This window comes from Phialemonium atrogriseum (assembly GCF_030411735.1).
Source record: "Phialemonium atrogriseum strain 8032-3 unplaced genomic scaffold QBC33scaffold_3, whole genome shotgun sequence".
Classification (NCBI taxonomy): Eukaryota; Fungi; Ascomycota; class Sordariomycetes; order Cephalothecales; family Cephalothecaceae; genus Phialemonium; species Phialemonium atrogriseum.
The window spans coordinates 1,017,782-1,040,806 of record NW_026848140.1 but is presented as its reverse complement, the minus strand read 5'-3'; the positions used below and the strand labels follow the sequence as shown (position 1 = coordinate 1,040,806).

General features: G+C 55.2%; 8 protein-coding genes across 8 annotated transcripts; 6 read left to right on the top strand and 2 right to left on the bottom strand.

The window, feature by feature from the left end:
• The first annotated feature begins 1,141 nt into the window (after positions 1-1,141).
• Positions 1,142-6,345, top strand: QBC33DRAFT_526796 (PHD/FYVE-zinc-finger like domain-containing protein). Its single transcript, XM_060426922.1, has 3 exons — positions 1,142-4,891; positions 4,976-5,186; positions 5,279-6,345. The coding sequence occupies exons 1-3, from the start codon at positions 1,223-1,225 to the stop codon at positions 5,875-5,877; spliced, it is 4,479 nt and encodes a 1,492-aa protein (XP_060287300.1). The 5' UTR covers positions 1,142-1,222; the 3' UTR covers positions 5,878-6,345.
• Positions 6,346-7,133: 788 nt separating this feature from the next.
• QBC33DRAFT_511877 (uncharacterized protein) lies at positions 7,134-8,397 on the top strand (the record flags this gene model as incomplete). The annotated part of the gene is made up of 4 exons (XM_060425875.1): positions 7,134-7,520; positions 7,590-7,634; positions 7,776-8,121; positions 8,222-8,397. The coding sequence occupies 4 exons, from the start codon at positions 7,134-7,136 to the stop codon at positions 8,395-8,397; spliced, it is 954 nt and encodes a 317-aa protein (XP_060287299.1).
• Positions 8,398-9,784: 1,387 nt separating this feature from the next.
• On the top strand, positions 9,785-12,029 carry QBC33DRAFT_465707 (uncharacterized protein). The gene is made up of 3 exons (XM_060425140.1): positions 9,785-10,190; positions 10,238-10,444; positions 10,504-12,029. Exons 1-3 carry the CDS (start codon positions 10,029-10,031, stop codon positions 11,620-11,622), a joined length of 1,488 nt encoding a protein of 495 aa, XP_060287298.1. The 5' UTR covers positions 9,785-10,028; the 3' UTR covers positions 11,623-12,029.
• On the bottom strand, positions 11,969-14,557 carry QBC33DRAFT_526788 (replication factor-A protein 1). Its single transcript, XM_060426921.1, has 4 exons — positions 14,429-14,557; positions 14,099-14,359; positions 12,550-13,989; positions 11,969-12,444 (listed from the first exon to the last, which is right to left on the bottom strand). The coding sequence occupies exons 1-4, from the start codon at positions 14,461-14,463 to the stop codon at positions 12,354-12,356; spliced, it is 1,827 nt and encodes a 608-aa protein (XP_060287297.1). The 5' UTR covers positions 14,464-14,557; the 3' UTR covers positions 11,969-12,353.
• Positions 14,558-14,703: 146 nt separating this feature from the next.
• QBC33DRAFT_526784 (alpha/beta-hydrolase) lies at positions 14,704-16,109 on the top strand. Its single transcript, XM_060426920.1, has 4 exons — positions 14,704-14,945; positions 15,006-15,055; positions 15,120-15,834; positions 15,894-16,109. The coding sequence occupies exons 1-4, from the start codon at positions 14,819-14,821 to the stop codon at positions 15,986-15,988; spliced, it is 987 nt and encodes a 328-aa protein (XP_060287296.1). The 5' UTR covers positions 14,704-14,818; the 3' UTR covers positions 15,989-16,109.
• QBC33DRAFT_526781 (zinc-binding dehydrogenase) lies at positions 15,997-17,531 on the bottom strand. Its single transcript, XM_060426919.1, has 2 exons — positions 17,143-17,531; positions 15,997-17,078 (listed from the first exon to the last, which is right to left on the bottom strand). Exons 1-2 carry the CDS (start codon positions 17,165-17,167, stop codon positions 16,096-16,098), a joined length of 1,008 nt encoding a protein of 335 aa, XP_060287295.1. The 5' UTR covers positions 17,168-17,531; the 3' UTR covers positions 15,997-16,095.
• A 1,547-nt stretch (positions 17,532-19,078) lies between these two features.
• Positions 19,079-20,230, top strand: QBC33DRAFT_230028 (uncharacterized protein). The gene is made up of 4 exons (XM_060422835.1): positions 19,079-19,526; positions 19,728-19,810; positions 19,865-20,071; positions 20,174-20,230. The coding sequence occupies exons 1-3, from the start codon at positions 19,371-19,373 to the stop codon at positions 20,037-20,039; spliced, it is 414 nt and encodes a 137-aa protein (XP_060287294.1). The 5' UTR covers positions 19,079-19,370; the 3' UTR covers positions 20,040-20,071; positions 20,174-20,230.
• Positions 20,231-20,715: 485 nt separating this feature from the next.
• On the top strand, positions 20,716-22,670 carry QBC33DRAFT_575934 (uncharacterized protein; the record flags this gene model as incomplete). The annotated part of the gene is made up of 7 exons (XM_060430870.1): positions 20,716-20,856; positions 20,936-21,164; positions 21,195-21,230; positions 21,270-21,851; positions 21,998-22,203; positions 22,297-22,584; positions 22,656-22,670. The coding sequence occupies 7 exons, from the start codon at positions 20,716-20,718 to the stop codon at positions 22,668-22,670; spliced, it is 1,497 nt and encodes a 498-aa protein (XP_060287293.1).
• Between the last annotated feature and the right edge of the window lie 355 nt (positions 22,671-23,025).

Below are 23,025 nucleotides of genomic sequence, written 5' to 3'. Positions count from 1 at the left end.
GACGCGAAGCCCGATGATATGGCCTTCGATTTCCGGTCTGAGCTGTCAAGCAACTCGTCATCCTCCTCGAAACGCAAGCGGTGCCACTCTCCAGACGTGGTGGATACAAGAATCGAAGTTCAGATTCCCTGGATCCCCCCCAAGAAGCGAGAACTGTTTGATGTTGTTGATGTTGATGATTACGAATCGGAAACCGAATATGGCTGGAGATATGGACGCTCAAGGCTGCGGCGTGCTGTCAAGGTACGTTTTGTTGGGATGTCACGCTTCCCTTGATCGTCTTGTTCGAATATCGACGTCCTCCCGTGGATAGTACGAAAGTGAGCTCGGCTTCAGGTGCTCCAACTGGCCCATTTAGGCAAGAGAGAAGGCCTTCCAACTCTTTTCATCTCAGTATCTTGCCTGGCTTGCTAGATAGTTGCTACTTGCCTTCCTCAAAAAGAGCCATCTACAACCGCAAGGCGGTCCAGATCCACCTATCAATTCATCTCTCTACCACCCACCTTCGTTACCTCTAATCCTCCTGTCTCGCCCACATCGGTCTCACCAGTATTGCCTCACACAAATCTACCAACTGTTTCCTTTCTTTCCTGGATGCCGCGCTCTCTCTACCTACTTGGCCTGGCTATACGTGGGTGAGGCACTTTATCTCTCCAGGCACATTCACAGAGGAGATTCTCACGGATCCGGTTTTCCGCGGGAAGGCGTTACCAACACAAGCCAGGAATCCAACAGTCGCAGCTCTCTTTTCTATCTTCCATGGGTATCCACCAGATCACTTCAGCTTAAGAAACTCATCTTACTGGTAGCCGGAGCCAGGTTCAGTATGGTATGAGGAGCATTATGCCTTCCTTGGCTTACCCCGAGAACCGCCCCTTCCCCTTCCCCTTCCCCTTCCCCTTCCTCTTCCCTTTGCCTAGTGGTTCCGACTGTATGACTACCTAGGTAGACACTGGCGGTTTGTCTGCCATGTTGCCTAGCAGTCACACACCTCTCACTTCCCTTGCCCTCTTGTCAGCAGGCCCTTTCCACTGATCACGGTCACCTGCTGTTCACTTATTTTCACCCAAGTTGAAGGCTACCTAGGTTTTTTAGCTCGGCCTTGCTCTCTTTATGACCTCTCAATCTCTCACATATGTCTCTTATCTTCTCTCCTGCTGCCTCCCATCAATACAACTAACTCGGCAATTAGGGCGCGTACGACGAAACACAGCGCAAGAGCATGGGGGCGGCATTTTCCCGATCCAAGCGCAGATGGGCGGATCTGGATTACTCCGATGACGACGACCTGGTTGAGGACCGTGGGGTTATTTCTGAATCTACCGACCAGCTCGCTGAACATGACGACGATGACGAGGATGATGATGAGGAGGAAGATGGTGGGGCTGGTAGTGGTCGTCCGGCTCTGAGGCGAGCTAGAATCCGGCAGTCCAAACTGTCCTTTTCCTTCCGGCCCACCTCCCATACAAGAACTCGGACCAGCTCAAGAGTGGCCTCCACCGGGGTTGGAGATGACCAGCTCATGGAGGACTCGGACGGTGTCCACGGTGGCTCCCGCAGTCTGAGATCCCGCCGCCAGAATGCTCCATCCAGCATCAGCCAACATGACGATGATCTGGACGAGTTGGCTCAGGACCCCGAGGATGATGATGACAGCGACGGTTACCCTCCACTTGTGAGATCCGATCTCCAACCTCAGAAGATGAAGAGGCGGAGGAAGAAGCGCTCTGGATGGATGAAGAGGGCTTCAGGCAACGTGGCTGATTCCCGGGATGATTCAATTGGCTATGAGCCTCCTCGACGTTCTGGACGATCAAACAAGAACATGAGCAACATGAGAGAGCTGGGCATGGGAGATGATGAGAGCTTCATCCAGGATGAGGAGAAGGCACCAGCAGCCCCAAAGATATCGAGTGTGAAGGAAGTCTTCCAACCCCTCATGCCGGAAGAGACGGCGTTCAAGGACACGCACAGCCAAATTTGCGATACGTGCAACAGCAACGCCAACGGTACCGCCTCGAACAGGGGGCCACTCATTTATTGCCAAGGGTGTTCCAACTCATACCACAAGGGGTGCCTCGGTCAGCGAGCCATGCGGGATCATCTCGTCACCAAGATTGGCCCGGAATATTTCGTCTTGCAATGTCGCTTCTGCATCGGGGTCTACCAGAAGAAGGACAGCCTGGCCCCCGACCATGCCCTTTGCCAGACCTGTCATGAGAAGGGCGCTTCGTGCATGCCCTTCTCAGTCAAGAAAACCTCCAAGCAGGAAGAGCAGCTCCGCCTAAACAATGGCGGCGAGGACCCCATCACCCCCGTCGACCGCCAAGTTATCAACAACCATAAGAACGTGCTCTTCCGCTGCACTAATTGCCGCCGGGGATACCATATCGAGCACCTTCCCAAGCCCGATTCGCAGGACTTCATGGTCGACGGCAACGACTGCGAGAAGCTCCGCACCATGCTTCTCCAGGAATACTCGATCGAGTGGAAATGCAAGGAATGCATTGAGATCCCGGCCAAGGTCCAATCATTGGTCGCGTGGCGGCCAAAGGACCGTGACAGCTATCGGACTGGCCAGACCTTTGCGGATTTCAACCAGGATGCCATCGAGTATCTGGTCAAGTACGACGGGCTCTCTTACGTCCACTGTGCCTGGCAGCCTGGCAGCTGGGCCTGGGGTGCGACCCGCGGGTCGATGCGCCACTCGTTCGCAAGACGCAACGAAGGCGAGAACATGCTTCCCAGGTTCGACGAGAAAGATGCCATCCCCGAGGAATACCTCGTGCCAGACGTCATCCTTGCCGTGACCTACGCCGATTACCGGCCTTCTACCAAAGTAAATGATCGGGCTAACGTGCACAAGGTCCGGAAGATCTACGTCAAGTTTCTCGGCCTCGGCTATGATGCCGTCGTTTGGGATGCCCCGCCCAAAGCCAGCTCGGGGTATCTCTACGAAGCCTTCCTCGGCGCCTACGACGAGTACTTGACCGGCAAGTATTTCCGAGACGACGCACCACTGAAGATGAGAGAGCGTCTCAAGGAGTTCCGCCGCCTGCATTTCGAAACCGGTGTCGAGTACAAAGCCCAGCCAGCCTGCCTTCAGGGCGGGTCGCTCATGGGATACCAGGTCGAGGGTCTCAACTGGCTTCTTTACAACTTCCACCTCCAGCGCAACGCCATCCTTGCTGACGAGATGGGCCTGGGCAAGACGGTGCAGATTGTCTCCCTCCTCGTCAGCCTGGTGCAGGAACAGCCAAAGGTCTGGCCTTTCCTGGTTGTCGTCCCGAATGCAACATGCGCCAACTGGCGCCGCGAGCTCAAGAAATGGGCGCCAGAGCTTCGCGTGGTCACCTACTACGGTGGCAAGGTGCCGCAGACTCTTTCTTACCAGTTCGAGCTGTTCCCGGATAATACCAGCAAGATGAAGGCACATGTCGTCGTCATGTCGTACGACTCGGCTCAGGATGATCAGACCAGAACGCTCTTCAAGTCGGTGCAGTGGCAGGGCCTCATTGTGGACGAGGGTCAGCGGCTCAAGAATGAAGATAATCTTCTATACGGCGCCCTCCGACTGATGAACATTCCCTTCAGAGTCCTCCTTACCGGAACTCCCTTGCAGAACAACAAGCGGGAGCTCTTCAATCTGCTGCAGTTTGTCGACTCGAGCAGGAACGCTAGGCTACTCGATGAAGAGTACCAAGAGCTCACTGCGGAGAACATACCGAAGCTCCACAACCTGATCCGGCCGTATTTCCTGAGGAGGACCAAGGCTGCGACGTTGAAGTTCCTACCTCCCATTACCCGGGTCATCGTGCCGGTGACAATGTCGGTGCTGCAGGAGAAGCTGTGCAAGTCCATCATCTCCAAGAACAGCCAGTTGATCAGTGCCATCCTGGCCAAGGGCAAGACAAAGGTGACGGAGCGGGGCAGCCTGAACAACATCCTCATGCAGCTCCGCAAGTGTCTCTGCCACCCTTTCCTCTACAGCGAGGCGGTCGAGCACAGGGTGGATGACGCACAGACCGAGTTTGCCAACCTGGTCGAGGCATCCTCGAAACTGCTCCTCCTGAGCATCATGCTTCCGAAGCTGAAGGAACGAGGCCACCGTGTGCTCATGTTCAGCCAGTTTCTGGGCCAGCTCACCATCATGGAAGACTTCTTGACCGGCCTCGGCATGGTCTTCTCGCGCCTCGATGGGAACATGTCCAGCCTGGAGAAGCAACGACGCATCGATGCCTTCAACGCCCCCGATTCCCCGCTCTTTGCCATGCTGCTGTCCACCCGCGCTGGTGGAGTCGGCATTAACCTGGCGACGGCAGACACGGTCATCATCCTAGACCCGGATTTCAACCCACACCAGGACTTGCAGGCAGTCTCGCGCTCTCATCGTATCGGCCAGAAGAATAAGGTTCTCTGCTTTCAGCTGATGACCAAGGACAGCGTCGAGGAGAAAATCATGGAGATCGGCCGCAAAAAGATGGCCTTAGACCACGCCCTGATCGAGAGCATGGACGAGAAAGAGGGCGAGGCGGGCAACGACCTCGAGTCGATCCTGAAGCACGGAGCCGGAGCCCTGTTTAGCAATGATAAAAGGGACAGGATCAACTATGACTCGGCCTCGGTTGACAAGCTCCTAGACAGGTCGGATAAGCAGCGCGCTGAAGAGGTCGAGACCCAGGGTGAGACTCGGTCTGCCGAGTCGGCCTTCTCATTTGCCCGCGTATGGGCCAACGACGAGGGCATGATCACCGAGAAGGTCGATGACGTACCGGAGCCCGCCATTAACCAGGGCGTCTGGGAGAGCATCCTCAAGGAGCGAGAGGAGGAGGCACGTCGCGAGGCTGAGGCTAACAAGGAAATCCTCGGTCGGGGAGGCCGTCGGCGCAAGGTATGTCCCTCCAGCATTATGGATTTGCGGGATGAGATTCCTTCTTTTCTGTAGCATATTGACCATTGATCATCATCACCGTAGGCTGTGAAGTACGGGCCCCGCGAGATATTCGGCCCCGACGAGGGGCCCGCTGTCGATGACGAGCTGTCGGCGGTCGACGATGACTTCGTCAATGCGGGCTCTGGCGGGGAGAGCGAAGGAGAGTCCAGCGACGACGGGGCGAGGTCGCGTGCCGGCGATTCGGCCGTTAGCGGACCCCGCTCGAGGAAATCCCAGAGCATGGGTCCTCCAGGTACGGCAGCAAAGAAGTCCCCAAGACAGCCAGCCGCCTCTAAAAGGGCATGCAAGGCATCTGGGAATGGCGTTGACAATACCAACCCTCAGAGACCGAAGTCGAGCGGCAAGTCGGGCAGCCAGTCGGGCAGCCAGTCGAGTGGCCGGCCAAGAGGCGTCGTCGCAAACAAGACGTCGACTCCGAAGAAGGCCAAGGCAAGCCGAGGACGACGGCTCCCAAGCCCACAGTCAAGCCAGCCCATGCTGCCCACCCCAGTCCTAACCCCATCATCCAGCGAGATCCCCGAACAGTCGCAGTCCCATCGCAGCAGCGAGGTATGCAGCCAGGAGGGGTATGGCTCCCAGCAAGAGGAATGCCGATGATTTGGGAAGGGATTCCCGCCCTCCGGCCCCTGCCCGCAATGCATCAGGCCTCCGTTCTCTCAAGCGGACCTGCTCCCCCTGCGGTTCTGGCGAGACAGGGCATCGCTAATAATCTAGTTTTGGAACCCTGCATTGTTTGCAACGTCGTGCATCCCCCTTACTATTCGTGCCCGGCGTTGGCCTCACACGTCTGTTTGAGATTGGCACTCGATGCTCTCAAGCCAGAGTCAGGCAATGGAGGAGAGGCTCTTGCCATCAGGAGGGCCCGTTTGCTCACCCAACTTCGGAAGGTAACCATGCAGGGCGGTCAACAAAGGATGCACTGAATCAGTGGCATATCGCGTATTTCAGACGTGCAGCAGCCAGGCAGCGGCTGGCTTGGAGCACTTCCCCTACAACACGTTTGCGATGACCAGAAGGGTCATGCATGCATTTATCATTATTTTTGTCATCCCATATCGGCATTCTGCTGCGGAGGGCATGGCGTTGATTTGAGTGGCCGTGGATTTTGCCCCAAAGGGAGCAGGGGGCCGGAGCAAGCACCCTTCTTTCTTCTCTTGCCTTCTTCTTCTCTTCCCTTTTGCATTTCCATTTTGCATTTTGGCAAGCAGGCTGGCATTGCCGCTGCCTCCCAGGGACAGGAAAATCTCGGTAGACTTTCGAGCTAGGTTTGGTAGACCAGGAATGGCTCCCCCAACAAGCAAGCCCCTATGGACATGTTAGAGTATCTAATTTTGCATTGGCCATCCATCTCCGACTCTTGATGGCCAGAATAACGAATAAGACTCCCCTGATCACTGTTCCCAGCGTCAGTGACAGCTCACTGACAGCTTATTTGTCACGTGGGAAACACAAGCTGGATGCAGGTATCCGCTCCATGCAGTGAACCTTATTTGAGAGATCCGGCGTTTGCTCTTTTAGAGCCCAGCTGTTGCCGCGACCAAGAGGTCCGATAAAAGGGCCTCATATCTGCTGCATGAAAGCTCTCCATGTCTGGACTGCTGCTGTCTCAACTGGCGTTGACCCCCTTCTAAGTTGTCGCAGGAGCCTGAGATTCCAAGTTCACCTTTGTCCCCCCCCCCCTTCCCGGCCGATGCGGTGTTGACGATCCAGGTTGAATGCAGATATAAATATCAGCCTTGTCCAGGGAGCCAAACCCCCGTTTGCAAAGCTCATTTCTCACCCGGCCTGTCTCTTCCTCTTCACTATGGATTCAATTTTCAGGAGCGGTTTTCCTCTCAACTGTCCCCCTTCCACCTCCATGTTTCCCTCCGACTTCTCCAGCTCCTCCGGCCCTTCCAGCTCTTCCACCCGCGACACTTCTCCTGACTCCCAGAATCACCATCTTGACTCACACCTGACCTCCACTATAGACCCCTCCGGCAGCCTTCTGGACCCTCCCCAGCTCTTGAGGATGGACCGCAACCCTTTTGAATCCGCCAACAGTCGGCGATCCAAGATATATTTCGATCGCGCTGGCAACTTCCAGAGCCACGATTTGCGCCAGCATATTCCGAATTCAACTCCACGACACGACTCGCGCGGTCTCATTTCTGCGAACTGGCGTCACTCCGGCTCTAGCATGGATAGCTCATCTCTCACTCCCCCCTCAACTTCTGCCCCTCTAACCAACGCCCTGGCCACGGCCTCGCCGACCAGATATGGCGGCTATGGCACTGTAGGAGGGCCGTCGGGGCCCGGTGGGGTAGGCACGAACGACCCGTCGTCGCTGTTTCCCCGGGCCCTGGGGCAGGTGCAGCTCGGGGACAACGAGCTGGACGAGATATATGCCTACTGCTTCGACCGCGGCAACGGGCAGTATACGAGACTCATCCCGGCCGACATGCTGCCGCCTCTCCAGGACATCCCGGCCCTCCAGCAGGGCTGTGTCGGAATGAAGGTCTTGCCCGTGCCACGGGGTCTTGCTCCAAACGGCCGTTCCAGCAACTCAGAGCGAGTTGCTCTTCAGGTGCGCCTCAGAGTTGCGAGTTTCGCCAAAAGTAAAGGATCCCCATGTGCTAACTGACCTGCGTGATAGCCGCGACCGAACCCTCTTGTTAACAACCCTGGCGACCCCATCCAGGTGAGTCGTCCTACTCACGTCTACCCGGTATTTTCCGCTCCAAAATTTGTTTTTCTCTCCTCCCTAACTGTTCCTTCCGGGCTGTCTGTCCCCTTTCCCAGGAAGCAAACACAAACCGCTAACACCCGAGATACAAAATAGTCTCACATCGACAGCATCATCGCGCTGTCTCCACCACCCGCCTCGCAGAAGCGACCGAAGATCTACTGCGACAAATGGGTGCACGAAGGCGTCTGCGCTTTCACGCAACAGGGCTGCAAGTACAAGCATGAGATGCCCTTCGACAAGGCGACCCAACACTCACTCGGCCTCTTCCACGGCCTGCCTGCCTGGTGGAAGAAGCACCAGGCCGAGTTGGCACGCCAGCGAGACCTAGTGGATGCATCGGACCAGCCGGTCGCGGTGAGCAGCCGCGACCGCAGCCTGTCGGGGCCAAATCGGCTCACTGCGAACCCTTGGAGACGCATCCCCAGTGTTGGGCCTAACCGTATGTGAAGCCTATTCACTCCTGTCTCACCCCACTCCCACCCAACCTCCGCAACCACCCCCCTGATAAGTGGGAAAGACGATAACTAACCCGGTTTCAGCAATCCAATACTCCTCGCCATTCGGCCCCATCGGACCGCCGCCCCGCAAACCAGCCGATGAGTCCAGCCCTGACCGGCTCACGCGCGGGATCGCGGACATGAACCCCTTCTCCATGCTCCGACATGTGGATGAGAACGGGGATGACGACAACGAGGAGGGCGTGAGACTCGCCTGAAGCAAGCCCCCCACTCCTCATCCTCCCTCTCCCCCCTCGGGCGGGGCGGGGCCCCTTTTTCTTGCCTTTGGACCTATTTCTATTGGACATACCAGCTCCCGGTGACAAACGGTCTCCCCCGCTGGGCTGCTCGCTAGCGCTGGAGGTGTGTCTACCTGACGACTTGCTTGGACCCATGACGATGATTGCGCCGGTTTGGTTGGAAAAGGGACATACACGGGAAAGGAAAATGAAGGGGGGAATCACGTTTGAATTTCTCTGCTACGACATAGTTTTGCTGACGTTCTGCGCCTGGGTTTTCCTTTATTCTTGCTAGATTCTCTTTTTTTTTTGCGGCCCTCCTTAGAGAGAGAAGTCACGGGAAGAAGACCTCTGGTTCGCACAGAGGATATGGTATTGCTTTGCCTGTACTATAGACCCGCCCGAAAAGACAAAAACAAGGAAGGAGCAGCGGAAAGAGGAAAGAGGAAACGGAAACGGAGTTATGATGGATTTGATTCGGATGGATTCCAATGGACATTGCCCAACGACGAGACGAAGAATGGCAATGGCGGACGAAAAGGAAACCCGGGTGTTTTCACGCGCGTGCGCATCTCTATGTTTGCTTGTTTGCTTGCTTGCTTGCTTCGTCGTCTCTTCTTTCATATCCAATCGGTATGCCGAGTCTCTTGCTCTGGTAATAGAGCGGAATGAAACTGGATCTCGATGCCCTGTTGTGTAATGAGTGGCTTCCTCACCGCACGCCTGTGACTCGTCGTCTTCGGGGTCATTAGTACTTCTGGTTCGTATATGTGGTGCAAAATCGCATCTCGAAGTTCTCTTGCTTCACGTTTCTGCATCCCACCATCCTGACAGTGAACTCATGTTGGATCCTGACAATATCCTTGCAGTTCGCCGCCGATCTTCGTTACTACATATTCTCTACTCTGTATCTTACCGGGCCATCATCAATCTCAGTGCGTTCAGGCTGGTGGCTGGTTAAGGGATGGGCTAGAGTCCGCCGTTTGTCTTTCTTCCTGGCTAGTCTTGCTGAACCTTCGCCTCCCTAGCTTGTCATGTAGGTAAGTAGGTAGTCAGTGGGGAGAACCGTTTCGCCATCCTGGGCTGGCAGGTAGTCGAGTAATAAGTCGGTTGTTAATATATGGCCAAGTCACAGTGGAATGTAGCGAGAAGACCGACAGCACCAGCAGCAGCAGGAGTGTTTTTGCTAAGCCTTGGCGCTATTTCAGGTCCCAAAACGGAAGCAGATAGCTCCCTGCAGCCAATCAGCGAGGAGTGGGGTTCCTGGACAAGAGTGTTGCCGGCAGAACCACGGCAAAACCTTAACCCCACCCATCACCAACGAAGCTCCGACGCGCGGGGAGAGCTCGGTTTCCCAGTCCGTACACAGTGAACCATGACTGCCTAAGAGCTGCACTTACTCACATGCCTTATAAAGCCACATAAAGAGTCAAAGACTGGCCCCCTCGACAACTCTACTCTACACCTCCATTTGCCAACCGTTTTTATCTAGTCTGCCCTCGTGTGTTCAAGATCCTTCTGGCCGGCGCCTGCCCTGAAGCCGCCCTAACGGCTCGACGTTCTGGTCTTGTCGATCTTCCAAACCTCGATTGTCCGCACAGCAGCCTGGCATGGATCAATGCGCATCAGTCCTTCTGGCCTTCCCGCCGGACCAGGAGCTGGCCGACGATGAGCAGTATGACAAGGCTGTCAAGGCCCACGTCCAGAGACTTGGACGGCTACTGAAGGAGCAGGCTGCCGTCCTCTCCGCCAATGCTGGTCTACTTCTTGATGTGAGTTCATCCCAGCCATTTCAGACGTCAATACTGACAGCTTTCAGCACATAGATGTAACCCTAAACTCAATATCGTACCTCGTCCTGCTACAGTCTGCTTTCGATCCCGATTCGAAGCCCTCACAAGCGACCAAAGACTTCATTGGGCGCACCATAAGCTTCCTTCTCAAATTCGATCCCCGCCAGATACGATATGCCGGTGTGCCGTTCTCAAATCTGCTTACCGTGCTGCTATCTGGAGATATCTTTCCTGTATGCGCCACTGAGAGGGTTAGTTCTAGGGAAGCCATGCTGACCACCATTGAAACCAGGGATCCGTTGCTGTTGCTGCCGCATCCATTGCCCTGCGTAGGCTCGACCCGACGGGCTCCATGTTCACTTCGCACCACCTACCTTTGGTCAGGCTAGCCTATGAGGTAGACAATATCCGCGACGTGCTCGAAGTCATCAACAGCGACATATTGTTTTACCCCGGCATGAGAACCCACAACGATTCACGCCCCCTTTGCGACTCACAGCTTCCGCCCCCGGCGTTTATCAACGTGGAATCGGGGCTCACCAACAAAGTTACCCCCTCCGAGGTCCTAGAATATGATATGCTTTGCGGCCTATGTAATCTGTCCCTTGGGGATTGGCGGGTAGCACTCGATGCCTTTGAGCGGGCTCTTACTACCCCCACCCGAGACAACGGGTGTAGTAAGATCATGGTAGACGCACACAACAAATGGGTCTTGGTTAGTCTCCTCCTCAAGGGAAAGGCCTCGCCGATTCCTTCGCGCGCAGGGCAAGGCGCCCAGAAGACCTTTGCGACTCTGGGGAGCCCATATATTGCCGTTGCCAAGGCATTTGAGATGCACGAGGGCGGCGCGGTGGCACTCAAGGCCGAGTTCGAGAGACTAGGCGAGCAGTTCTGGGCCGACGACGGCAACCTCGGCCTGATGCGCATGGTGATGGCGTATTACCAGCGCTGGCAGATTATCAACCTTCAGGATGTATACTCGAAGATCAGTCTCGAGGAGATCCGGCAACGCACACAGAGTGCCGAGACCGGCAGGGAGCTTGAACATGCAGGCGACGTGGAGGAGTTGGTCCACGGCATAATCAGTGCGGGCACGCTCAGCGGCGCGATCGAGAAGCCGGATGGAGCGATATTCCGCGATGGTCGGGGATACTTGGCCTTCATCCAGCCGGCGGAGGAGCTGTCCGAGTCCAAGTTTGCCGCGGAACTTCTTGCCTCGGTACAGCGCATCAAAGAGCTGGAGCCGGTCTTGAAGGCTACGAACGAGCGCCTGGCCGCGAGCCGGGAGTACGCAAGGTTCCTGATTAAGGAGCAGAGGCTAGAGAGGGAGAACGCGAGGGACCCTGGCATTGGGTTTGATTCGCAAATCGAAGACGAGGACTTGATGACTGGCATCATTGCGCCCCGTTAGGGATGGTCAGGACGGACTTGGGAAGCGGGCAAGGCTAGGTAGCTCCGCCTTCTCAGGGACTTCCTACTCCCTCTTAGAATATTCCCCAGACGGTCACTCACCCCCTCTTGCGAAAGCCACACTCTAGGAAGTGTCCTTTCGCTGCTGAAACCCGCCGGAAAGTCTATCTATACACTCTAGGTTGTCTGCGGCGGCGGGGGAATCGCAGGAGAAAGCGGAAGCATGGGCGTTTGGAAAAGGGGCGTTCCCACTCGAACTTGCTATTGCATAGAATACCTACTTAGCTCAGGTCAATCAATGATGATAATGACGCAGACTAGGCAGATAGTGATACATTCATGATAGACGTTGGTTGTATAGATGGCCGGCGAAGCAGATCATCACAGCAAATAGTATTGAATAGTCTGGCCACATTATCTCCCATGCCCACTCTACCGTCTGTCCCGTAGGAAGTAGCCCTGCATCCGCGCCCGATCCGTGTGGCCGGTACTCCTTTTCGTCTTCCCTCACCTCACATCTTGACCCCTGTCCATCTTCCGTGGTTTGAACAACATATAGAGATACATTCAGCTCGAGAGTGCCCGAGGGGCAACAGGAGGCTCTTTCAGCAATACCAAGAGGAGCGGCTCCGGCAGAAAACACCCAGGCAAAGAGAGAGAGAGAGAGAGGGCATCATGTATGCTTCATCCGATTACAACCCCCAAACCCTCACAGCACTTCAACATCAGTCATCACACGCTCATCTCCTTGATGAGCTCGGACAACCTGGCGGCTTCGGATTTGTAGTCCAGGGGCGTGGCACCCATGACCTGGTAACGAATACTGTGGAGAGGCTCGTCAGTTAAACCCGATCTCGGCATACATTGCGGGGGGGGTTACGGGGAGGATGGGAGGAGAGAGAGAGAGAGACAAAGAAAGAAAGCTTACCGCTGGGTGTCGCCAAAGGTGTCCATCTTGGCCCTGACCCTGAAGCTCAGCTTCCGGCAGTTGGCGGCCTCGAACTCGGCGGTCAGGCGGGCGTCTTCGTCGTTCGCGCGCAGCTCCATCAGCTCGTCGGCGGACTTGCCGCCCATGACGATGCGGCCGACGTCGTCGAAGCAGCTGAGGTACAGCTGGCCCGTGTGGTCGGCGACGCTGACGGTCATGATGTAGCGGTACTCGGGCCGCGGGTGGGAGACGTCGCACTTCTCGCAGCGCCAGGTGCCGTCCTGCATGTCCGTCACCTTCTTGCTGCAGCCCTCGTTGCGGCAGGCCGGGTAGGAGAAGGTGTCCTGCTTGATGTACACGATGGTCGCCTTGAGGGTGAAGTAATCGACGTCCTCCATGCCCAGGTTCTCGTCCCGCACCTGGCTGATGTGCTTGACCTGGTCCGTCCGGCCCGTGGCCCCACCCATGGACGCCATGCCGCTGTGCGTCGCGAAGTTGTCGTTGCGGCCCGACGCGTCGTACCAGCCCTTGAGCGTGTGCGCCTCGGGGATGTCGGGGTCTACCGCCATGGTGCCCGACGAGAGGAGCGACAGGCTGCGGCCCCCAAAGTCGCCGACCCGCATGCCCTTGAAGGCCACGACCGACTCGGGTTTCGCGTCGAAGCTGTTCGCCGTCTTCCCCCAGATGGTGGCGCGGACCGAGAAGTTGGTGTCGTCCACGAGGGTGAGCTCGCGCTTGTCGTATGGCTTGCCCGTGGACTTGGACACGATTTGGGAGATTTCCCCAACCTCCTTCAGGACGCCGATGATATCCACCGTGGCGTCCTTCTCAACATCTTGCAGTTCCTGGATGTTGCAGAAGTTGAAGCGCACCTGCGGAACGGCGCTCTGGTCCTCGGCTTTCTCAATTACCGTGTCCCGCTCAAAGACCAGCTCGTAGTCGTTTGGGAGGTTGGTGAATTGTTTCTTGGCCAGGGACACCCGGCAAGGGCTGGAGATGTAGTAGACAGACCCCTCCTGGAGCATCTCGTAGTACTGGTCGCACTGGTCGTTGAATCCAGTCGCCTTGATCTCGCCGCTTTCGTCGAGCAGGTTCACGCTGAACAGCTTCCCGTCGCTGCTTGCCTTGTGCCATGTCCGGATATCCGACTTACTCGTTACCCGCGCCTTGATGGTCCACTTATGTGCATACGGCGAGAGCGCCTCGATAGGGTAGATGGTGCTATTGCCGCTGGGGCCACCACCTCCACTTGGACGGCTGGCGACTTGTTTCTGGACGGCCGGCTTAGACTCCTGTGTCTCGGTCTTCACACCGTAGAATCCGGCTCCGCCGATCATCGTGTTGCCATTATTCTGCTTTATTTCCACGTTGACGGGCTCGCCGATCTTGTCTGGTTGTCCCAGCGAGTCTATGACTTCAAGATCCAGGATGATCAGGATGCTGGTAGTCATCGGTCAGCAAAGGATGCGTCCGACCCAAACTAGAGAAGGTGGAAAAGGGGCAGGATGGCTTTCGCCCGGGAAAGGAAAGGGGAGCAGGGGGTACCAACTTTTTACCCTTCACAGAGTTCGCCTGGTATTGCTTCAGGCGCACAATGCACCCTCGCAGGAGCTTGCCATCATGGACGACGTGGTTCGCCTGCGTCGCTAACATACACTGGACATAGTTATGGATATCGCTAAGGACGACTCTATATCGCTCTGATGCGCCAGCTGCCGGTGCCTTGGCTTCGAGGGTCTTGATCTGAAGGCATTGCAGTATAGGGACCGGAAATTCGCTGTTTGCCCTCTCAGGGTCATTGAAGATGGCGCTGTCAGGCTGTTAGCCAGTGTGGCCCCTGATATATATATAAAACACGCGTGGGAGTCTGTAAACTTACTCTATGGCCCCTCGAGTGATCTGTTGCGCAGCCATGTTGTGCGTGAGCTCTGGTCCTGGTCTCAGTCTCTTAGGAACTTGGGCGGTTGTAGAATCCTGAAGGTGGCAATGATGGAAGACGCGTCGGTCGCGTTGAGTGGAAGTGGGTATCTATTTTCGTCGCGGGGTATCCTACCAGGAGGTGTGGTCTAATTGGACACCTGCCCAACCCCACTAACTTGGTTGTCTTGGCTGTGTGGCACAGCAGTGAGCACCTTATGAATGGAGTACTGGCATGTTACACTTTCAAAGCCTCGACTCGACATGCCATTGTGTTCGCTGCACCTTGGCACCCTCCCTCACAACTACCATTATTCCCAAGTCAAGCCATTCGGTTTCATAGCCTTGCAATATGGCTGAACCCGAGGTCGCAACCAAAGCTCCGGAGAGCGATGCAGAGGAGACCGCTCCTCTCCAAGACACGCCTGCTCAGACAGGTCCGGCGATGGGGGAGCACTGCACCACTGATAGACCAACTCGTACGCCTAACCCTCGTTCCATCTCCCCTGATAGTGATCCTTGATTAACCCAAACCTCAGCCAGTGGCCAAGCTCCCACAGGCGAGATCTCCAACCTCGGAGGCGTTGACGTAAGCTAGCCATATACTTTATCGTCGTATTTGGTATTTGAGAAGAGCGCTCACACGCCACTAGGCCTATGTATCCAAACCGACAGACTACCCGCACGCCCCTGCCCGCTTGCTTCTACTCCTCACCGGCGGGACCGGCCTCCACTCCACAAACAACCAGATCCAGGCTGATACGTGGGCCAGCGAGGGCTTTGTCGTCGTCATGCCCGACCTCTTCACCGGGGATCCAGCTCCGAACTCCCGCACGTTGATTCCCGAAGATGCTGGCGGCGGGTCCTTCCTGGACACCTTCAAAATCAAGGCGGCCGAGGCGGCCAAGAGCTTCCTGATCGACATGTGGCTAGCCCGACATACGGAAGAGAAGGTACTCCCGCTTTTGCACAAAGTGATGGACGCGTGCAAGGACGAGTTCGCCGACGCCGTGAGCAACGGTGGCGGCATCTATGCCGTGGGATACTGCTTCGGTGGCCGATATGTGCTGTTGCTGGCCGCGGAGCGGAGCCCGCACCAGCAGGGCATTCCGTCGCCGTGGGGGCAGAAGCCAACAGATGAGGAGGAGAACCTGCCGAAGACCGTTGGCCCCTATATCAAGGCCGGAGCCATTGCGCATGCCACTTTGGTGTCGAGAGACGATTTCGTCGGCTTGAAAGCGCCCATTAGTCTGGCTTGTGTGGAGAGCGATCCCATGTTCCCAGATGATGTTCGGACGGCAGGAGAGGATTATATGAGCAAGAACAATGTCGAGCACGAGGTCCAGGTATATCCTGGCGTGCCGCATGGTGAGTTTCTCCCCTATCGTCTGCCCGCCTCTTCCTTGGATACTGACCGAGTCAAAAAGGCTTTGCGGTTGTCGGGGACTATGAGAATGAAAATATCAAGCTGGCACAAACTACTGCCTTTGAGCAAATGTTAAACTGGATCAAGGAGCATTGAGCTGGGTTGGAACAGTACGGCGTTCGAGGTTAGGCTTTGAATTTATGCAGTCCTGGGCACAATACCTATTCTATCATCAATCGCAGAGGTGGTCATTGTAATGGACCCTAGCTAATTGTGCAGATGATCTTTCCCATTGTCTTGCTTCCCTCCATCAATTGGTGTGCCTTCTGGATCTCCTCCCAGGGCAAAACTGTGTCTACGAATATCTTGAACTCTCCGCTCTCAAATAGCGGCAGGTACTCCTCGAGTTTGTCACGTAGTCTTCCTTGGTAGTTTTCATCTCGACTCCTCAAGGTGCTGCCCTCGATGCGGATTCGCTTGCCCAAGATCGGCCTGATGTCGAGGTTGCTCACCTGGGAGCCGCCCATCATGCCTAGACAGACAATCCGGCCGTCCCTGGCTGCCACGTTCAGATTATGTTGGAGATAGTTCGCGCCAATGAAGTCGACCACCACGTCGACCCCCTTGCCATCAGTCAGCTTCAGGATCTCCTGGGACCAGTCCTGCTCCTTGTAGTTGAAGGCAGCCGTGGCACCCAGTTCACCGACAACGAAGTCGCACTTCTCCTTGGAGCCCGCCGTCGCGTAAATCTGCGAGGCGCCGGCCCTCCTGGACAGCTGGATGCCGGCGATGGAGACGCCGGATGCGCCGGCGTGCCACAGAACGGCCTCGCCCTTCGCCACCTGACCCACAAAGTGGAGGGCTTGCGTGGCCGTGATCCACGTCTCAGGGATGCCGGCGGCCTGCTCAAAGCTGAGGTGCGCCGGCTTGTGCAGGAGCATCTTGGAGCTGACGGCGATGTACTCGGCATAGGCGCCCCCGTAGGCGAGGCCGAAGACCTCGTCCCCCCGCTTGAAGCTGCCGTGCTCGCCCGGCCCGAAGGACTCGATGGTCCCGCTGAACTCGACGCCTAGGGTCGCGGGCGCCTGGGGTGGGAGTGGGTAGTGGCCTTCCCGTTGGATCAGGTCCATGCGATTGAGCCCGAACGCTTTAATCTTGACAATGGCCTGCCCGGAAGCGGCCGTGGGCTTGGGGGTTCTCTCGTTGATGAACAGCGCATCGGAGTGGCCCTTGCCTCCCTTGATATCTTGGTTTGTGTCAGTAGCTTCTTGGCGGCACCCAGACGAGTCAGCTCGACTACCGAGACTCACCAACTGCTCTCATGAATTCCGCCATGGTGACCAGGGATATATATGATAGGAAGAATTTCTCGGTATTCAAGATTCCTTCCTTGGCCTACGATGTACAAAGCTCGTTTCACGATAGGAAGCCGGGGAAGCACATCATAGTACATACATGGAGCCTTCGGCTTTTGGGGCGCATGACGTCGGCGGATGTCGGGGTTATGAGGAGTACATGCGGGACGTTATAGCCACTATGGCCTAACCTGGAAACAACAAATTGACAATTGACGTGCCGGGTTTGCGCTCGACTCTAGCGACTTCCAACGACATCTTTTGAGCTGATGTTTGGTTCCACTTATAATTAGCAACAAACTACCTGAAGTCATGGAACCTATAAAGCTGAAGATAGATAGACCGAGATTCAAAGTGGGAAGGTCTGAGTGGCAAATGTGGGAGAGCTCCCTAGAGGACTCGATAAGGACGGGACTCGGCAAGGAACAACCTCCAAGCCCCCATCATGCCCACCCCACCGTATGATTCATATCAGACAGATTGGCAGGTAGGTACCCTGACCTCAAACCCGCGATGCCGGCTCTTAACGGGAGATGCAAGAGACGGTGAGGACATCCGTGGTTCTGGCTTGGCAATTTCACGCATTGCAACTATTCACTGTTGCTCTCGTTACGCTTCGTAAGCTCACATCGCGTTGGCTTTATTGGTAATTAACATTGGCGATGATAACATTGCACTAGTGGCGTTGTAAACACCTCGTAATCCTGGCAACTTTGGGGAGCCATTTGATTGTTGGAAGTAGTCTTATTGGACATATCACATATCCGAATGATCCTCGTCCGGATGTCTTGCCCGCCAGCGAATACCCCTTCGGGCCGTTCCAGCCTTCCAGGCGTGCTGGACCGGAAGCCAGCCGCCCAAGATTGGGAGCTGTTTAAAGCTTCGAAAGACTTTTCCAACCAGATTGGCATTGGTACATAACTGCCTATTTCGCTTGCTGGAAATCAGCTTTTCCAATACGAGCGAGTTTAGCGCATCTAAATCTACAGTGCGGCGGGCCCACTCTGCAAAGCACCTATGGATACGGATTACATAGGTAGTATTGTATGTTGCCACGCGAGCTTCGGAGGTACACCTCGAACATGACTCTCTCTCACCCCTGGAAAATCTCGTTACCGACCCGTGCTCGTGTTGCGGCCCATCCTGGATCTGGGCAGCATATTAAAAGATCAGTCTCTATATTGGGAACATTAGGTAGGTAACATGTGTGTCTCGGCCAAACTTTGTGTGCAGGACCAACAAAGCAGAGCTCACCATCGTAGAGCGGGAAAACAAATAAATAAAAACGAAAAAAGGAAATGGAAAATACAAAAAAATGGGTCGCTAATCTCATCTGTGTTGCTCTCAGCCGTACCTGCAGCAGGGTGCAGACTTAACCGCGTACCGAAGGCACGTACCGTCGTCGGTCAAATCGGCCCACCCCTCCCCCTGTCAATCCTCGTGTCGATGTTTTCCTTGTTTCCTCCTCACTCCTTGATGTGTGAGAGAGCACTTTTCACAGTGCTTCAGTTCCAGGCTCAGTACGTTCTGAATAATCTACTATGTAGGGATTTGCAGAGACTTACGAAGACGGAGCCACCAGAGAAGAAGAAGACTAGTGGATTTAGCTTCGATTGTTTCGTGTGTGGTGTGCGAGACATGGCAGCTCTAAGGAAACGCCCCTCGTTGTATTATTGTGACCCCGGTCAAGCCACCCGCCCACAAGATTTGTCCCTTCCATCCAATCCTTTTCACATCCCCTTTTGCTGACCGTATTTTTACGTGGCCCACCCCCCCTTTTCACCCTGAGGCCTGTCAACAAGAATCCAGACTCCACCACCCATGCCCAGTGCCAGGTCCCAGTTCCCTGCTAGCCAGTTCCAACATGATTTGACTGATTTTAAAATAACATGCAAGCTAGGGTAAAGGCTAGAAGGGCTAGGTCCAAGCTGCCAAGCAAGCTGGGCGCTATCTGGATTCCCATCAGGGGGTCCCATGGCCCATGCAGAGCATCCAGTATATAAAAACAAATGGTGCCAGGCTCTCATTCTCTTCCCTTTCCCTTCCTCACCCACACACATTCGCTCGATAACCAAACCCTGACTTTTTAGTCAATTTCACTCGTTACAGACCTCACAGCGCCTCAACTCGCCTACCAGCCTCAATCCTCACCAACGCCTACTCTCCCAACCAAATCAGTCAAGATGAAGTTCTCCGCTGCCGCCGTTCTCGCTGCCGTTGCCGGCGCCCAGGCTTATAGCAATGTCACCTACACCACCGAGGTCGTCACTGCCGTGACCACCTACTGCCCGGGACCCACTGAGATCGTCCACGGTGACAAGACTTACACCATCACTGAGGTACGGCACTTTACGACGCGAGACGGATAGTCGGGTTGGTCTGGGGGGTTGAGGCTTTTGGAGGACAACGACCGGCTGCTTGAGCCAGGGCCACCTCGTCACGGGCATTATCACTCAATCACCCGCAGAACCACCCGATTCGACTCCTCGACGTCCTCCCAATTGAAGATGAGGAATGTTGCTGACATGAATAAACCGCAGGCCACGACTTACACCATCACCGACTGCCCGTGCACCGTCACCAAGCCCGTCTACTACACCTCGTCAGTGATCTGCAACACCTGGTGAGCTCATACGAGTGTTTTGAGAAGCCCCTTATTAACATGAAAACACAGCAGCACCAGCTACCCCAACAACACCGCCACCTACGTCCCGGTCGGCCCCACCGGAACTGGCAGCTACACCCCGACCAGCCCCCCCACCAGCGTTCCCACGGCTGGTGCCGGGAAGGCCGCCGCCCTCACCGGCGCTGGCCTTGCTGGTATCGTTGGCCTCGCTGCCTTCATCCTCTAAATTTCTTGCGACTAGTCGCGTCCAGCTCATGACCTACGATCTCTTTTCTGTCGATAATACCCTAATTCGTGGGGAGCATGCCAATATAGTGACTGGAGCCAGTTGGTTGTGATGTAATTTAGAAGATGGGTGTCGTTAGAGGGGGAGGATAGACGGGAATGGAGTCCTTTGGAGACCAAACCGGAGTCTTAGCATTGCACTATGGAGTTCTGTTTTAACATTACGGCCACGCGATGTCTCGGCTTCGGCTCTGGGTTTCTCAAGACACTTCTTGTCCGGTTACTTTCGGCGCGTTGGCATGCGACCAAGCCATCGCAGAGGATTCATCAAATTACGGTGTGTGCGGTCTTGCCTTCGCAACCTGGGTTTTGGAAAGCATTCAAAGGAGACTTGGATTATTGTCTTTCTCGTTTCACTTGAAAGATGGTTTGACAGGTCTCGACAAATATCAATGCCTTTCAATTCCCACCATATCATGTTATATTCTCATGTGCTCTGCCTGTGCCACTTGCCATAACTCGTCCAATTACCAGGGCAAGTGACGACAAGCACAGTATTGTTATCCATAGCCCAAGAGGGGCCTGTTTCCAAGTTTATTGATCCAAGTGATAAACACGAACGCTATCTCTTGTCCTGTTGGCAGCTTGAAGGACTTGAGCACCGCACGACTAAAATCATGGACTATCACTCAGACATCCTGCCATCCATCTCTCGCGACAGACGTGAAGTTTGCCTAACCATACCGTTTGATGAGCTCCTCGCATTCCTTCAGCGAAATTTCCGCCAAACGTCGGTGGAGATGGGTCTTACCGTTCAGGTATGACCTACCGTAATACAGCCAGCCACTGTGGCGCTATGTGACAACAACAGCGCGTCTTGAGAACTTCCCCTCTCAGAGTGCGCCACTTACAAGCTCAATATGGGATCTCAATCTCTCGATATCCCATACAGCGGGCCCCGAAGCCGGCTTAATCGTTGCCCGAAGCCTCTCTCGATGGCAAGCTGCCCTTCGCCTTGCAGAGTCGGCGGCAGGCATTCCGCGCGCCAGCCTCAACCTCGAAACTGTCCTCTCCCGAACACCCTCACTACCTCCCCAAATTCCCAATGATCTCGCTTGGGTTGAGGGTTATTCTACATGGACAAATACCGACTCAGCATGTTGCCTCGCAACAAAGACTGAGCGCATCCATAGTTTCGATCTCAGGATTCGTCACCCTACAATATGAAGAGCATCGTCACTGCCCAACTTTGTGGATTGGGAGGGAAAGCCAAACAACGGTATTGCCATTTTGGTTCTAGGTTGGGCATACATCTTAACTGCCAGCCTTGCGGAGAGGCAGAATCTTGCCATGGAGTACGCTTCAACCTCTGACAACCCTTCTCGTGGGCCAGAAATCAACCTTGACTATGCCTCGCCGCATGAAATTGCCTGGTGGAAGGCCATTACTGCTCCTGGAATTGGATGGTCTATTTCTGGCGGTCAGATATCACCATGGGCACTGCAAGTTGACGATATCGGCCTTAGTATTAGGGGCAAACTTGATGTTAGCCAGCGCCTTCCAAGATCTAGAGAAGCTGCACACTACCTCTCAAGGCTATACCATGCCTATGATCTTGGAAGTCAGTGCTCTGCAGCACTTGCAGCAGCTCTCGCCCTCCCGTCTCACACAGTATACCACAAGCCTGCCACAATCGAGCTTCCCAGGCCCTCGTTCCCGATTCCTGCTCACTCTCCAGGTCAGCAAGGGTACCCCATTGAGTTTGACAACCTTGGTTACTACATGTCATTCAGTCTTAGCGAGTCGATTTTCGGTCCCTCTCTATGGAGCATCTTTTTAAGAGCCAGGAGCACCTTGCAATTTTGCAGGCGCCTGGCTAGGACCCATTGTGACTATTCTTGAACCCATAATCCGGAACAACAACCTAGAGCTGCTGGCAAAGGTCTTATCTTTCACAAGAGCTCGCGCCTCTATGGCTTGGCGTTGCGCTCTGCGGGCCGCAGGGCCTCGTGAGGTTAATCCTATCCTCACTTGAAAAAGCATACTACTATCCACAGGTGGTCAATGATATAAACTCTGCCGCATGGACTGGCATGGCCCAGTCATTTATGCATATCCATCCTCCAGGCCCCTATCTTCGTAAAGGGATGGTATCAAGAGCAGATGTATGGCGCTTGCGCCACGACTGCACTGCCGAGTACGAAAAGAGCGCATGATTTGACCACACTCCGACATATGGATGGCCACCTTTTGGCCAGATGCGGGAGGAGGACGTCGAGCTTGAGATCCGCAACCATTTGCAATGCTCTGTGCATAGGTGGAAGTACGCGTGGTGGACTTGGTTGCCGGGCGGAATCAAGGATGTTGGATATTTGCCTGATGGCAAGATTTCGCTACCACCGGAAAAGTTGCCCGGAGAAGGCGACGGGATGCAGCAAGGCCAAGCCCCGGAGACGATGAACCTCTGCCATGTATCGAAGCGCGTCACGGAAATGGCGTTCTGGTACTGTTGTACCCAGGTTGAGGAGGGCTTCGGCGGCACTCTGGTGAGACGATTTGGGGGAGGGCCCGATCAGCCGCCCAGGGAGAGTGGCCAAGGTATGAAATCACTTGACAGGAAGGCCATCCGTGAGTGGTTGCGAAGTGTTGAGAGGGAAAAGGAAGAAAACGCCATGGCCGAAAACTGTGGCATGGAGGGCGGGGATGGCTCGCCCTGTCACACGCTATCGTCTTCGCCAGCCAGCTCCATATCAGCGTCACTTTCCTCAACCGCGGGCATGGATCATGCGCCAGAAGTATCGGACGGGCTGGGAGGAAAAGGTCCCAAGAAGTTCCACAGTGTTGCCAGTAGTTCTCAATGAAGCGGCGAGTCTTTGATACGTTCAGAAGCTCGGCTTGGCCTAGGTTGCGTAGTTGTATGGTAGATTTAAAGACGAATTTTCGCTCTTCTACTTCAATCCCTCTTGCGATTACTTGTGGCTGTTCGT

What these genes read in the sequence shown, in the direction of transcription:
- QBC33DRAFT_526788 (XM_060426921.1), bottom strand. Translation starts at nt 14,463, where the DNA reads ATGGCTGCGCAACAGATCACTCGAGGGGCCATAGA. An exon ending in ATCACTCGAGGGGCCATAGA is followed by an intron (nt 14,360 to 14,428) that starts GTAAGTTTACAG and finishes ACAGCCTGACAG; the next exon opens with CGCCATCTTCAATGACCCTG. An exon ending in ACCTTTGGCGACACCCAGCG is followed by an intron (nt 12,445 to 12,549) that starts GTAAGCTTTCTT and finishes GCCTCTCCACAG; the next exon opens with TATTCGTTACCAGGTCATGG.
- QBC33DRAFT_526784 (XM_060426920.1), top strand. Translation starts at nt 14,819, where the DNA reads ATGGCTGAACCCGAGGTCGCAACCAAAGCTCCGGAGAGCGATGCAGAG. An exon ending in CCAACCTCGGAGGCGTTGAC is followed by an intron (nt 15,056 to 15,119) that starts GTAAGCTAGCCA and finishes ACACGCCACTAG; the next exon opens with GCCTATGTATCCAAACCGAC. An exon ending in ATATCCTGGCGTGCCGCATG is followed by an intron (nt 15,835 to 15,893) that starts GTGAGTTTCTCC and finishes CGAGTCAAAAAG; the next exon opens with GCTTTGCGGTTGTCGGGGAC.
- QBC33DRAFT_230028 (XM_060422835.1), top strand. Translation starts at nt 19,371, where the DNA reads ATGAAGTTCTCCGCTGCCGCCGTTCTCGCTGCCGTTGCCGGCGCCCAG. An exon ending in AGACTTACACCATCACTGAG is followed by an intron (nt 19,527 to 19,727) that starts GTACGGCACTTT and finishes AATAAACCGCAG; the next exon opens with GCCACGACTTACACCATCAC. An exon ending in TCAGTGATCTGCAACACCTG is followed by an intron (nt 19,811 to 19,864) that starts GTGAGCTCATAC and finishes AAAACACAGCAG; the next exon opens with CACCAGCTACCCCAACAACA.
- QBC33DRAFT_526781 (XM_060426919.1), bottom strand. Translation starts at nt 17,167, where the DNA reads ATGGCGGAATTCATGAGAGCAGTTG. An exon ending in GGAATTCATGAGAGCAGTTG is followed by an intron (nt 17,079 to 17,142) that starts GTGAGTCTCGGT and finishes ACACAAACCAAG; the next exon opens with ATATCAAGGGAGGCAAGGGC.
- QBC33DRAFT_526796 (XM_060426922.1), top strand. Translation starts at nt 1,223, where the DNA reads ATGGGGGCGGCATTTTCCCGATCCAAGCGCAGATGGGCGGATCTGGAT. An exon ending in GGGGAGGCCGTCGGCGCAAG is followed by an intron (nt 4,892 to 4,975) that starts GTATGTCCCTCC and finishes TCATCACCGTAG; the next exon opens with GCTGTGAAGTACGGGCCCCG. An exon ending in CCAGAGCATGGGTCCTCCAG is followed by an intron (nt 5,187 to 5,278) that starts GTACGGCAGCAA and finishes ACCAACCCTCAG; the next exon opens with AGACCGAAGTCGAGCGGCAA.
- QBC33DRAFT_465707 (XM_060425140.1), top strand. Translation starts at nt 10,029, where the DNA reads ATGGATCAATGCGCATCAGTCCTTCTGGCCTTCCCGCCGGACCAGGAG. An exon ending in ATGCTGGTCTACTTCTTGAT is followed by an intron (nt 10,191 to 10,237) that starts GTGAGTTCATCC and finishes GACAGCTTTCAG; the next exon opens with CACATAGATGTAACCCTAAA. An exon ending in TATCTGGAGATATCTTTCCT is followed by an intron (nt 10,445 to 10,503) that starts GTATGCGCCACT and finishes CATTGAAACCAG; the next exon opens with GGATCCGTTGCTGTTGCTGC.